Source organism: Condylura cristata, unplaced genomic scaffold (genome assembly GCF_000260355.1).
Source record: "Condylura cristata isolate star-nosed mole 26May11 unplaced genomic scaffold, ConCri1.0 scaffold00012, whole genome shotgun sequence".
NCBI lineage: Eukaryota > Metazoa > Chordata > Mammalia > Eulipotyphla > Talpidae > Condylura > Condylura cristata.
This window is the reverse complement of record NW_004567113.1, coordinates 13,073,908-13,088,029: the sequence shown is the minus strand read 5'-3', so window position 1 is coordinate 13,088,029 and position 14,122 is coordinate 13,073,908. Positions and strand designations below refer to the sequence as shown.

The 14,122-nt window shown below is 35.5% G+C and overlaps 1 protein-coding gene across 9 annotated transcripts in view; it reads right to left on the bottom strand.

Annotated features, from left to right (window-relative positions):
* The window catches only part of SEC31A (SEC31 homolog A (S. cerevisiae)), a 67,852-nt gene that overhangs the window by 47,629 nt on the left and 6,101 nt on the right, over positions 1 to 14,122 (bottom strand). For 5 of the 9 annotated variants that reach the window (XM_004681170.2, XM_004681163.1, XM_004681165.1 and 2 more), the window contains exons 2-6: positions 8,786 to 8,868; positions 7,330 to 7,453; positions 4,357 to 4,555; positions 2,828 to 2,923; positions 1,462 to 1,602 (exon numbers count right to left, since the gene is read on the bottom strand). In XM_004681170.2, the coding sequence (XP_004681227.1) occupies positions 1,462 to 1,602; positions 2,828 to 2,923; positions 4,357 to 4,555; positions 7,330 to 7,453; positions 8,786 to 8,864 (639 nt within the window). In that variant the 5' untranslated portion in view covers positions 8,865 to 8,868. Of the gene's footprint in view, positions 1 to 1,461; positions 1,603 to 2,827; positions 2,924 to 4,356; positions 4,556 to 7,329; positions 7,454 to 8,785; positions 8,869 to 11,644; positions 11,661 to 14,122 lie in introns of those variants that run through there. The other 4 variants (XM_004681164.1, XM_012724168.1, XM_004681166.2 and 1 more) reach the window with 2 other exon arrangements.

Genomic DNA, 14,122 nt, shown 5'->3' with positions numbered 1-14,122 from the left:
AATTAAAAAAAAAAAAGTCAATCTGGGTCAGAATAATTCAATACCAAAAATGAGTTTTCCTGTTAAAATCACAAATAGGGAAAAGTTTTATAAACATTTTAAAATTTAGTAGTTTCAGAGAAATAAAAGATAAAAGATTTCAACAACCAAAAAGCCTTACATAAAAATAAAATGTCAAAAACAACCATCATTTAAATTTTCACATCAAATTAACATTATTATTGACAATTACCTGGAAATTCAGATCTTACTGAGTATTCTAAAAAATGACTTAGATGCTTATTGTAGGCCTTACTCACTTAAGCTTGCTTTAAAACTCTGATTCATTGAAAAATAATACCCTGAAAAGTAGTCTTTTAAATAGTTTTTTGCTCTTATTGTCGTCCGTTTAAAGTTTTATATATATCCTCTAATTCAAGCAAATTTATTCTGAAATGTCAAACTGAACAAAGTTTTTAAAAATAAACTTAACAAAACCAGGCCCTATGTTGCATCTAAATTACTTTGTAGCTATAAAAATTATAAGGGGCCTCCCTGATGGTACATGGGGTTAAGTGTCAGCACAGATCCCCAGCCAGTGGGCTGACCCACGTGGCAAGACAGACCTCTCCTGACCCGCCTGCTGATCCCCTCAGCAATGTAGTTCAGTACATCTGCCTATTCTGCTACCCACTCTGTCTTGGCGAATCCTTTCACCCCCTGTACCTCTGGCCTACACTCTAATTCTGTGTGTATAAATAAATAAATCTTTAGAAAAAAATATTAATAAAGCTATCATGGCAGCTACTGCAGCATTAGTTTGGTCCCTCGCTAGGAAGTTGACCCACATGGCACAGCAGACCTCTCCTGGTTTGCCCGCTGCTCCCCTCAGCAATATATTTCAATAAATATACCTGTTCTGTTCCTCACTCTATCTCTAGTGAGTCCTCTCACCCTTAGCCCTGTACCTCTGGCCTATAATCCAGCTCTTGCATGCATAAATAAGTCTTAAAAAAAAATAAAATTTGTAAGGCTGAAAATTTAATGGGCAAGTGAGAGAAAGATATTAGCTCACTTTCACAGTACTTAATAAAAATAGGTGACATTAAGAGTTTGGAAACTACAAATTCATAAAATTACCAGCAGGAAAAATCTATACATTTTAAATAAAGTTAAAAAAGGATTAGAGAGTTGCTATAATTATTTGAAATAGCTAGCAAAAATATAACCCAAAAAAACTTACCACCAGTATAAGCCCCCTAATTTATTTAGGTAATATCCAATATGATTTATTGGTATTTTTTCCATTATTTTCCTCAAGGAATAAAGCCTTTCATTCTGACATACTGGGCAATGAAGACAGAACTTGACTTTATAGAAATCTCATTTGTTGCCAATTATGACAATGTAACAATGCCTATATTCATATATATTCACCCATAGCAAATATATATATTTATCACATGTCAGTCATATACTTACCCTATTACTATGATCACTGACTTTGATGATAGGTTCATTCTTTCTAAGATCCCATACAGTGGCCCGGCCACTGGGACTGGCTGAAGCTAAAATATGCTGAACTTGTCTGTTCCATGCAATGCAGCTGATATCTTCTGCAGGCTATAAAGAATAAGTGCTTAAAAACCACACCTTAATTATAATTAAATTTAACTGCAAAACCTAATTCTCTGTGAAACAAAATGGATTACATAAAAATCTAATATTCATTACACAGATGTGCTTTATATTCCGAAATTTTCAAAATGTACACAATAAAACTCAGGTATATGCCAATTCAAATATTTTATCTTAGGGCTTCCTTGGTGGCACAGATGTCAGAGCATCATGCTATCACTGCTATTACCTGCACTGGAGCTCCAGACAGGAATCTAACCCATATATGGCAAAGCAGACCACTCCTGTCTCGCCTGCTGCTCCCCTCAGTAGTGTATATCAGTAGATCCTCCTATTCTGTTCCTCACTCTATCTCTGGTGAATCTGCTCACCCTTTGTACCTCTGGTCTACACCCCAGTTCATTATGTATAATAAATCCTTGGGAAAAAAAATATATATATATATTTATTTATCTTATTTAATACTATCTCATTCAACAGTCATTAATCTCCTGCTGAAAATCAAGCATTGTTTATTTTGTAACTGTCACAAGGTAGATAATGGATAACACAGTAGATGCTGATCAATACATTGGAAAACTAGGAAGGCAAAAGTGACAAGCTAAACTATTAGAAAAGTAACTTTATAAATGGTATCCAGTGTGCTATCATTATGGTACCTCTCAGACTGCCAAAATGCTAGTGATAGTTTTAACTCAAATTGAGCAGTCTATGTAACATAAATACTAAAAGGTAGGGGGAAGAATGTTCTCTCTTAGAAATACATAAGAAAAGAAAAGAGGTTTTTGTTTTTTTTTAAATAAATTTCCTTTCCATTCTAATTTTTATTGCAGGATTAGGTGTTATTGCACTACCTCCTTATATCTATATTACTGTATGTATACTATATGTAGTATACAACAGGTACTATATTGTACTGTATATATGTACTATATATATTAAATACTTGGAAAAATCAATAAGGACTTTTGTCCACTTTATTCACTACTACTAAGTGTGAACAATGACCATTATCTGGCAGGTGGTACTAAGTATTTGCTACTGAAGGGCTCACTGATACTTTGAAACAGCAAACTTACTAATACATTGCAATGCTGAAGGGAGGACAATTTCTAAACATTGATCTTAAACAAATATACTTTGTGTGAAAACTGAAATTACAAGTTTAAAACTGATTTTGGTTTTTAATTATATGAAATTAATGTATTACCTGTGTTTTGGCTCCTGGTGTCATTGGAGTTGCAAAATTGTTTAGATCCCAAATGTAGATTTCAGATTCATTAGCACCAGAGGCCACTAGATTAGTCTGCAATAAGAAATAATAAAGGACTAAATTGCATTTATTAATAATTTAGTGAACTTAGAATAACTGAGTTCAGAGCTGGAAAGATCTGTATGTTTTAGAACATAAAATTTTTCTATTTAATTAAAAAAGCAAAACACAAGAATACTATGCATGACAATTTGAATTTAAGTAGTTTTTTAGAGAAACATAAATTTCTATTTAACTAAAACAATTTTTCTACTGACATTTTAAAATAAGACATTAAAAATAATTACATGAATAAATTCTTAATCATGCAACCAAATGGGGATTATCGTTTGTGGTTTTGCATCTCTGGAAGGGGATCTGGCTGTGGGAGACAAAAAAGGTTACCAATTATTGCTTTCAGACAAATAAATGAACTTTCAAATAACGGCATCTATCTTAGGATATGTCAAAGCCAGCTTCTGGAGTCAGACCAAAATTATGGCTAGTAAAATTTCCTGTCGTGATGGTTTACATATTTCTAATTCATTTACAATCAATCCTATTCTAGGTAGCAATATTTTAATTTTATCTTTTTTGTACCTTCAAGGTCAAAAAGATGCTAAAACTATACAAGATAATAATAAGTTTCATATAGTGATCTTCATCTTTTGTTCACTCTCATAAATTCTTCCCTGATCAACTGATACATAACCAGGAAAATGGAAGACTTCATTGGGAGTTGCCATCTATAATAAATGACGCTTCAACCAAAATTCAGCAGTTGTTTAATTCAATTAACAAAGAAACTAGCTATGTAATCAAAGAGTAGACTCCATAAACTGTACCAAAAAAGCTGGATCTGTGTATTTTTATATCATAAGTACTTATTTACAACACAGTAAAAATGACTACTTCAAACTTTCCTAACTTCATTTTTTGGTTTTTATACTTTAGTATCCTACTAATTCAAGATATTTATTAACCTATACATTTATACAATTAATATTCAACATGTTTCTGAGAGCAATAGTAAGCGACTCTCAGTCATTAAATTTGTGCTTTATTTACGTATAGTCTCTAATTATTTGAAGACAGTAATCTTTGTCATAAATACAAAATTCATTTAAAAAAAAAAAAAAGCACAGGATCAACCCAGACATCACAGCATCAGTCTAGTGTTGCGCTGGCACAAACATTTAAAAGGCAAAATTTCCTATCTTTGTGACTCCTAAAGTTCACTTAGATAGTATGACATCTATCATCAAACTTAAAGAATTAGCCTCAAGAGCCTTATCCCTACCATGTAGTTGGTGCTTTTTACACTGAAACCAACTCTGAACCTTTCATTCTTAAAACAAATACATTCACTCATCAAACAGCAGGAACTGAATCTGTCAAGTCCTACAATGATGAATAGTAGATTCATACACTTATTCCAAATGAACAACACACAACTCAAAAATAATAAACAAATGTCAAAGCCTGACCTGAAAAATGTTTACATCCAAGGCTCTCACTGGGCCGGTATGTTTGTCATTCTGGGCAATCACAACTTCCTTGTCTCCAGCTATAATTTTAGAAGGATCATAAAGAAAAATATTTCCATTTTCACCACCTGCAATTAAAACTCCAGAAGTATTTCCTTTGGAATCCATCTTATGAGGGCCCCAAATCAATTTGTGGTACCTTTAAGAGAAAATGAGTAAAATGACTCACTTATCAAGTCAAATATATACAGAAAAGAATTTGAAATTACGTATTTTTGTTGTTGTTGTGTTACACAAATACTCCAGAAACATCACTTCTCCTCCATTCCTGATAACAGTGCAGGATTAAATGAAATAGCATTTTAGTTATTTTATACTCATGTGAATGTCTAATTCTCTATTTTTAAGGAGTAAAAACTCTTGTAGTGGTAAATATAGTGTTAAAAAGTAAACCTGATTTTTATGTCAGAAATACAGGCTTCATTGGGTTTTACCGTTTAGAAACTGTGAGAACCTGGGCAAATTACTAAATCTTTCTAAGCTACTTTTGGTTCATCTGATTTCATCTGACTACAAAACTAATTGCCAAGTGATCTGTTGAATATAAAGGTATTTGATAGGGAACCAACTGAAATTTTCTTATTTTTGGGAAATATTTATTTATTTATACATACAAGAACTGGGGTACAAGCCAGAATTTCAGGGGGTAAGAGGATTCACCAGACAGAGTGGGGAGCAGGACAGGCAGACTGACAAATGACTCTGCTGAGTGGAGCAGCAGGAGAGGTAGGAGAGGTCTGCTGCGCCATGTGGGTCACCTCCCTGGCCAGGGATTGAACTTAATGCTGCTGTGACTGTGAATAGCTTCACAGTGCTGTGCTTTAACCTGCTGTGCCACCAGGGAGGGCCCACCAACTGAAATTTTCTAAGAAAAATGATGTGCCCCGAGAATAAAAGTGACATTAAGGTATGTCTACTATCATAGAAACAACCCATATGTCCAAAAGTAGATGACTGGATGAAAAAGATGTGGTACATATATACAATGAAATATTATTCAGCAACCAAAAATAAAATAAACACATGCCTTTTGCAGCAACATGGATGGAGCTGGAAAAGATCATGGCTTAGTGAAATAAGTCAGAAAGAAAAGGAAACATACCATATGGTTTCATTCATAGCAGGAGTATAAAGGACCAGGGGAGAAAATAATAATAATAATGAACAACTATATACCAGAGACATTGTATGGGGATGCAGTGGGGAATGGGATAAAAAACTGTGTGGGGGGGGAAGTGCACTGGACTATGGTGATGGCACATGGGTGATTTGGTGATGGGAAGCCCATGGGGATTACAACTGAGATGGAAAAAGGCACGAAATGATGTAAAAATAAGCTATTATTAAAAAAAAAAAAAAAAAAAGTATGTCTACTATGACAAGTGCCCCGAATGGTGGAGAATAAAAAATTATGGATGGGGCCTACCTGGTGGTCTAGAGGTTAAGTCTCAGCACCATCACCACTATGGTTTGAGTTCCCCTTTCAGCCAGGGGGCTAACCCATATATGGCGCAGCAGACCTCTCCTGTCTCTCTCGCCCATTGCTCCCCTCAGCAGTGCATTTCAGTAGATCATCCTATTCTGCTCCTCACTCTGTCTCTGGTGAACACACTCACCTTAGCACCTCTGATCTACAGTCTATTCTTCTAAGCAGAAAAAGAAAAAAAAAGATTTTGGATGAAATATGAAGGGAACAAGGAGGCATCTAGTAAGACAAATGAAGGAATCCTGCTCAACAAAAACTACCTAGGGACCCCATCACAACGTGGGTACATCACATTACATCTGACAACTACGAAAGCTCCCAGACTCCATGATTTGAATTGTATTTTGTTAACTAATAAACAATCTCTTCACCAATATCTGCCAAGTTATTGAAGCACATTTTACTACTCAAATCAAAGTGCTCTTTCTCTGCATTATAGTAATCTTAAGTACCTGAGGAGGTGATCTGAAAACCCAAACTGTATCAGAAACATGTCAACAAAATTCTCTGTGAAATATGTTTTTAAATATAGGTAAGTATAAGGAAAATCATTACTATTAACATCATAATTGGCATCCAACTACTCTTTCTAGTTATACTTACCTCTTTTTTGTTGTATTTATTTATTTATTATGCATACAGAACTGGGGTGTAGACCAGAGGTGTAGGGTGGTAAGATGATTTACCAGAGATGGAGTGGGGAGCAGAACAGGTTGACTGACTGAAATACACTGCTGAGGGGAGCAGTGGGCAAGACAGTAGAGGACCATTGCGCCATGTGGGTCACCTCCCTAGCTGGGGATCAAATTCATGCCAGAGTGGCTGGTGACAGCTTGACAGCACTGAGACTATAACCCCCATACTCGTAGGGAGGCCCATACCCACCTCATTATAAATAGGTAAAATAAAGGATATAAAAAGTAACTATTATATATATGAAGAAACAACTAGAAACTAGAACTTCTATTCCATAGCTTACACATAATAATCAGCTATAAAAGTTCAAAAAGACAGAAATACTTCTTTTACTTCCACAGAAATGTACTCATAGTTTCATGTCATAAATGATGTTTCTGGGCCCTTCCTGGTCACACAACAGGTGAAAGGACAGCACTATAAAACTGTTCCCAGCCACAACAGCATGAGCATGGTCACTGGCCAGGGAGGTGACCCCTATGGCATGGCAGACCTCTCCTGACCAACCTGCTGTTCCCCTTAGCAGTGTTATTTCAGTCAATCTGCCTGCTCTGCTCCTTACTCTGTCTCCACTACACCTCTGGCCTGTATCCCCATTCTTGTGTGTATAAATAAATCTTTAAAAAAAAAAAAAAGATGTTTTGTAGTTTCTAATGACATACATATCTAAACTATGCATAATCACAACATGTAAGTAAATAAACAAGTAAATTTGAGGTTGAATTTCATACCTGTGAGAAGAGGAGAAAGTGGCACAAGATTTCATATCCAAGGATGGGTCAGAAAGATCTAATTCAAATATCTCAAGGGAAGCATTAGTACTAAATGTTGCATCCAACTGCTGAGCAGATGTTCCTATAGAAAATACACTTATAGTAAATACATTTGCAAAAATAGGTGGCTCAGAGAAAATCATACAAAATAGATAAAATGCATGCTTTTCAATGATCTCATTCATGAATGCTACAACAGTGACTGAAGCCCTAACACATATGCCATTGAGCAGATGTTCATTTTATTATAGCAATGTGATTCCAACACAAAATTCAGAGATTATATTGAAAGAGTAGGTAATACAAATAATATTTAAAGCCCATAGAGAGCCAGAAAGGCCCAGAGATCCTGGAAATAACAACACAATGGCTACCTCAAATTCAGTTCAAGCTTGTACTGACTGGTTGTAGTGGCACTGGAATAAATACACTTATGAAACATTATTTGATCAGTATGTTGTTCACTTGGGTGTTGAGAGCTAGCCCCTGTGTTCCATATCAATAATGGGCCTATTAATGCCCAATGTGTACGATACAGCTGGCCAGGAAAAGTTAGGTGAGCTAAGTTGAAAAGTACTTCTCTGGCTTGCTGGAAAACTAACTGGAGACCCTAGTGTGGCAGTATAACATGAACTGATTTAGAGGATCCTCCGACAACTGCTCCCCCTGTGAGAACATGTAGCTACAGCAGCACCAGAAGCCTGGTTTCACAGACTGTCCCGTGCTGTCAGTGGTGCACACCTTCATGTGCTTAGTCTTTGGAATGCTAAAGGAGATGAGAGGACTTTGGAGTGAATGTAACAATTAAAAAACTCTTCATGTCTTGGCCCTATATTATTTAGCTGTCTTGAAACATACTTGCTTCCTTTTAAGTTTCAAATGTATGACTGCTATTGTCATCACAATATTCAAGTGATATATTTTTTTGCTATTTCCATTCACATTCTTTTTTGTTTAGAATCAGAATCCAAATATCAAAAAGAATAGATATTATAAAAGTTCTAGTCACAAATAATGCTAACTCCAACTCTCATGTAATCATCATCACTCATCAAAATGTTCTTCATTCAAATTGCTATTAAGTTTTTTACATGTGAGATATTAAGCGCAATACTGCAGAAATAGACAAAAAACAAGTCTATAAAGTGGGGAAGACATTATAAAGGTTATGTATGTGTACGTACACACATATAAATGATTAGTGCTATAGCACATAAATGACTAGTACTCTAATGCACAAGGTGCTATGGGAACACAGGATAATCAGTGAACTCAGATAAGGGGAATACAGAAATCTCTTCAAGGAAAAAACACTTCTAGGGAAAATAAAGCTTTTAATTGAATCTTAAAGGACAGGTTTGAGTGAAGAGAAGAAATGAGGTGATTCATACTGTCTTCTCTCTTTTGAACTCACCCGTAGCAAGGTAAATGGGATGATTCTGGGCAGGGCTCCATGCCTGCATGGCTGTACGATCAACTTCCTTTAACTTCATCCTGCTAAGAAAATATTTTACATAGAAATATACTGAACATGTAACAGAACACAGCACCATTTTAACATAGAAATATACTGGTCAAACCACTACATTATTAGTAATGCCCCAATACCAGAATACGTCAACTTGGTTCAGGAATCATTTGTTGGGATATTCAATATTAAAAAGAAGAGTAACTTGTCAAATTATTTCAGAGAAATTTAGGACTATTTTAAAAGTTTATACATTAGCGTCCTTCAACTCAAAAATTATCTTGCGGGCCCTCCCTGCTTTAACAGCAGGTTAAAGCACAGCACTAAGAAGCTAAAGCCATTTCTGCATGAGTTTGATCCCTGCCTGTCCCAGAGGTGACTCACATGGCACGGCAGACCTCTCCTGACACGCCCACTGCTACCCTCAGCAGTGTACTTTGTTGATCTGCTTGTTCTGCTCCCCACTCTGTCTCTAGTGAATCCTCTCACTGCCCCTGCACCTCGGGCCTGTACCCCATTTCTGTATGCACAAATAAATAAATCTTTAAAAAAATTATCTTTCAAAACAATAGCAGATAGAATGAGGAATTAACCTTGCTACATAATATACTCCTTAGAGAATGATGGTTGGCAGTAGATTCAGGTACTAGAGAAGGCACTAATAAACAATAGACAAAGGATCAGAGAAAAAATTAGACAAAACTAGCAGGCAAATTTTAGATCTAAGTCATATAGCAGGTGAAAGTGAGGGAGGGGGTAAAAACAGGAGAGGGAAGAGCAGACTGGACTATGGTGATGGCTCATGGGTGAGGTGGTAAAGGGAAATTATGGGGTCTACACCCAATGGGAGAAATCAAAATGAACAGCACTATATTTAAAAAATAAAAAAGAATTTAAAATAAATAAACAAGGTAGGACTTCCTGGAGGAAGATTACCTAATCATTTTAAATAAGAACAGACTAATTGCAGAGAATATAGTTATTATAGCTGTAGATTTTAAAGATAAACTAAAAATTTTTCAAAAAAGGTTCGCTCCAATATACAATTTCGTATCATACCACATACATTCTGTTAAATTTATCTCAGAAAAATCCAGGAGGTACTGAGCTGTACCTTTTTAAAAAATGTTATTTTACATAAATGCATTCACATGCCCGTTTTCCACTGTAAGATGTACCATAATTTAATTACCTACTCAGCTACTGATAAACATGCATGTTGTCATGTTCATGTATCTAATGTATCTAATCATGTGTCTAATCTTCTATTTTTATAAACAAGACTAACATAGATCTTTATAGGTACATGCTATTTCAGTCATGGGCAGGAATTACTAGAAATTGTCACAAGTAAAACAGCTGGTTTATAATATAAATGCAATTTTAATTTTGAAGGAATGCCTGTCATGGCAAGTGCACCTCTTCACATCCTGGAAGTGATATACATGAGTAGCTGCTATACTCTTTAATGTTGTTATCAACCTACCATGGTGAAAATGTTAGCTCTATATAGTTGTGATTTGCATTTCTAATATTAAAATACAGAGAATCATTTTTCTGATTATGGGTGAACCCACATTTCCTTCTCTGTCATCTTTGTCTTTTTTGTATCTATATCATTTGCCAATTTTCCAATTACGTTATCAGGCTTCATCTTTTGATTTTGCTTGCTTTATTTACTGGAGCTGTTTAGTTACAAATCATTTTATTCTGAAGGTGTCTTGTCCTAAGATCTCTCTGTGCTCTACTCATTAAATTCTGTTTTCACCTGTCACTTCTTACTGATCTTTCTGCTGTCTCCATGTTTTGCCTTTTACAAAATGTTATTTAACTATTATGATACAATATAAGGCCTTTTCCAGACCGGCTTTTCGCTTAGCAACAGGTATTTAAGGTTGCTTTGTGTTTTTTTTTGTTTTTGTTTTTGTTTTTTTGTGACTTGACAGCTCATTTTTTCTCCTTTCTTTAAATCACATTATTTCTCACTGAGGTAATGATGGTGGCTTACAACACTGTATATGATACAGGGATATATCTTCAAACCTACATTACTGTACATTACTTTCCACTATAACACCAGTAATTCTCTACCATAGTCCAGTAGGTCCCCTCCCCTTTATTTTCCAATCTACTTAGCCCTCTAGTAGTCTCAATTTTGCAGTCAGGTTTCTAGGAATTGGATGACTTACTTCTTTTTAGTTCTGAAAAATATCCCATTTATGGGTATTCCATTTTAATTTATAGTCACATTTTTAAAAGTTTCTGAATTAATTAACTAGAAATATCTTCAGCCAGCCAAGGTTATTAAGAAATTCATCCTTATTTTTCTTCTGGCAAACACATTCATGGCTTACTCTTTGCATTAAAATTCTGATTGACTTGGAGTATATCCTGGTATACAATACATATTCAAATTTTATTCCATTACCTGTTAAGTTATCTATCAAAGTTTATCTTGGGCCCTTCTCTAGTGGTGTAATGGATTAAAGCACAGCACTATGAAATGATCTGCAGCCACTGCAGCATGAGTTTAATCCCCAGCAAGGGAACTGACCCCCATGGCATGGCAGACCTCTCCTGATCCACCTGCTGTTCCCCTCAGTAGATCTGCCTATTCTGCTCCCCACTCTGACTCTGGTGAATCCTCTCACGCCCCATACCCCCCACCTCTGGCGTGTACCCCAGTTCTATAAACATAAATAAATGAATCTTTTAAAAAAAAGTTTAGGCCCTCCCTGGTGGTGCAGGGGGTTAAAGCACAGCACTAGGAAGCTTAAGCCACTTCGCAATGAGTTAGATCCCCACCTGCCCGGAGGAAATCCACATGGCATAGCAGACCTCTCCTGACCCGTCCACTGTTCCCCTCAGCAGTGTACTTCCTCAATCTACCTGTTCTGCTCCCCACTGTCTCTGGTGAATCTTCTCACCCTCTGCATCTCTGGCCCGTACCGCAGTTCTGTATGAATAAATAAATACATCTTTAAAAAAAATTATCTTCCCTACTAACTTTGGTTATTACCTTTTTCATGCACTAAACTCCTGTATATAGATTTTTGGATTAATTATTTATATCTATATCCCTATATGTAGTTAGGACTACTTATAGGAATTAAGATTAGGATTTATATTTCTGTATGAATTTAGGTTTACTTCTGGATTTCCATCCTGTGTCCTTTGTTCTGTTTACATGTTAAGCATTCCAGTTTTAAATGTGAAGACTTAAAAAAAAAAAATGAAGGCTTGAGCTGAGTATGATTTGAAAACCCCTATCCACTCCCCAGCCACCTCGTTGCTTGTTATTGAGTTTATTTTACTATATAAACACTTTCCTTCAAATTGTATTGATTAGCCTATTATTTACATGCAATATAAACATTAGAATAGTTTTTGTCTAATCCTAGAAAAAAAAGAATGCATTATTTGTATTCACTCTACATTAATTACGTTATAATGAATTGAGACGGTGTTAAATATTCCTACTGAGAATATGGTTATCTTCTATCCCTGGTGGCGCAAGGGGTTAAGCCAATCCCTAGCCAGTGCAGTAGGAGTTCAATTCTGGGCCAGGGAGATGACCCACATGGCATGCCAGACCTCCCCCATTGCTTTCTTCAGTAGTGTAAAGTAAATCTGCCACCTCCCCACGTTGATTTTGGTGAATCTCACCTGTTGCACCTCTGGACTATACTGAGCTCTTATATGCATAAAGAAATAAATCTTTAAAAACTAAAGTTATTATAATTGAATTTTTTTACTAAAAATCTTATCTTTTGGTTTCTTTGTAAATTTGGCTCCTGTCACCACCCCCCAACACACACACACACACACACACATTATATTATCTGTGTTACTAATGTTACATGAAGGCTACTGATTTTTCTATATTAAATTTGTATCCTGCTATCTTACTGAATTTTCCTTTTGGAATAGTTTTCCAGTAGATTCTATTGGGTTTTTCACATAAATACTCACATAGAATATGTGAAAATTTCTCATTTCAAATTATTTCTCTTTCTTGTGAAGTTGACCAGAATTTATGGCACATATTACATCACAGTAGGAAAAGGGAAATTTCTTTAAAAAAATTTATTTATGCATATAAGAATTGGGGTACATGCCAGAGGTTGGAAGGGAGGTTGGCAGAGGTGAGAAGATTCATCAGCTACAAGAGTTGGGAGCAAAACCAGCAGATCTACTGAAATGCACTGCTGAGGGGAGCAGTGGGCTGGTCAGGAGAGGTCTGCCACACCATATGGGTCACCTTCCTGGCCAGGGATTGAACTCGTGCTTCAGTGGCTGCGGATAACATCAGAGTGCTGTGCCCAGGGAGGGCACAGAACAGTGAAATTTCTTCTTTTGTTCTTTCTTTATGGGGAAAGAACATTATTGAGCATGATTTTTGGATCTGAGATATACAGAGATCCAAACATGAGCTTCTGTGAATGTTTCATGAGGCTTAAAAATAATAGATGCTATGTATTTCCAGGGTTGAATTCAATATATTTTAATCAAACCTACCCTACTGACCTAACTGACTTATATCCTTATTACCCACACTCGCCCACTAGATCTATCTTGGTATAAGAAAAATGAACAAAACTCTCCCACTACTAGTACATTTGCACCTATTTCTCCTGATATCTCTGAACCATGGAAGTTACTTTGTTATTTAATAAGCTTATTTGGTAGATTCATAATGTTAAATGTTCTCTCTCTAACACATGTTTTAACTTTGTGAAGTATTTTTAAATAATGCCTTTAAGCCTGAATTCCATTTTGCTTCATATTAACACCCTAGCTTTCTTTTTACTTGCCTTTATTTTATAGTAGTTTCTTCCTACTGAACTTTTGAACTATTTTGTTTTCATTGCCTATCTTAAACATAGTAAAAAAAAAAAAAAGTGAGATTTTACTGGGCAATCAGATTTGAAAATCTACAGTAGGTTAGGTAAGGTCACTGATAATGGCAGATGTTGTTTTCAGTTCTATCACAATTTCATTTAGTACCACTAACCTATTTTTCTATTTACTACTATGTGAAGTAATGAAATTAGCCTTTATAAACCCTTACTGAGCCTCTTGCACTACACAGTAAAAGTCAGGTATTATCTTTCTCAGTGTTTACCTTTGTACTTGTCAAGTATGTTTATATGTCCACTATCTGATTTGTCAGCTTAAAATGATGTCCTTTGATTTGTAGTCATTACAGATGAGGCAATCCATTAATCTATTCTATTTTTAATTTTCCTTTCTACTTCCTATACTCATAATTTTTTTTTTTTT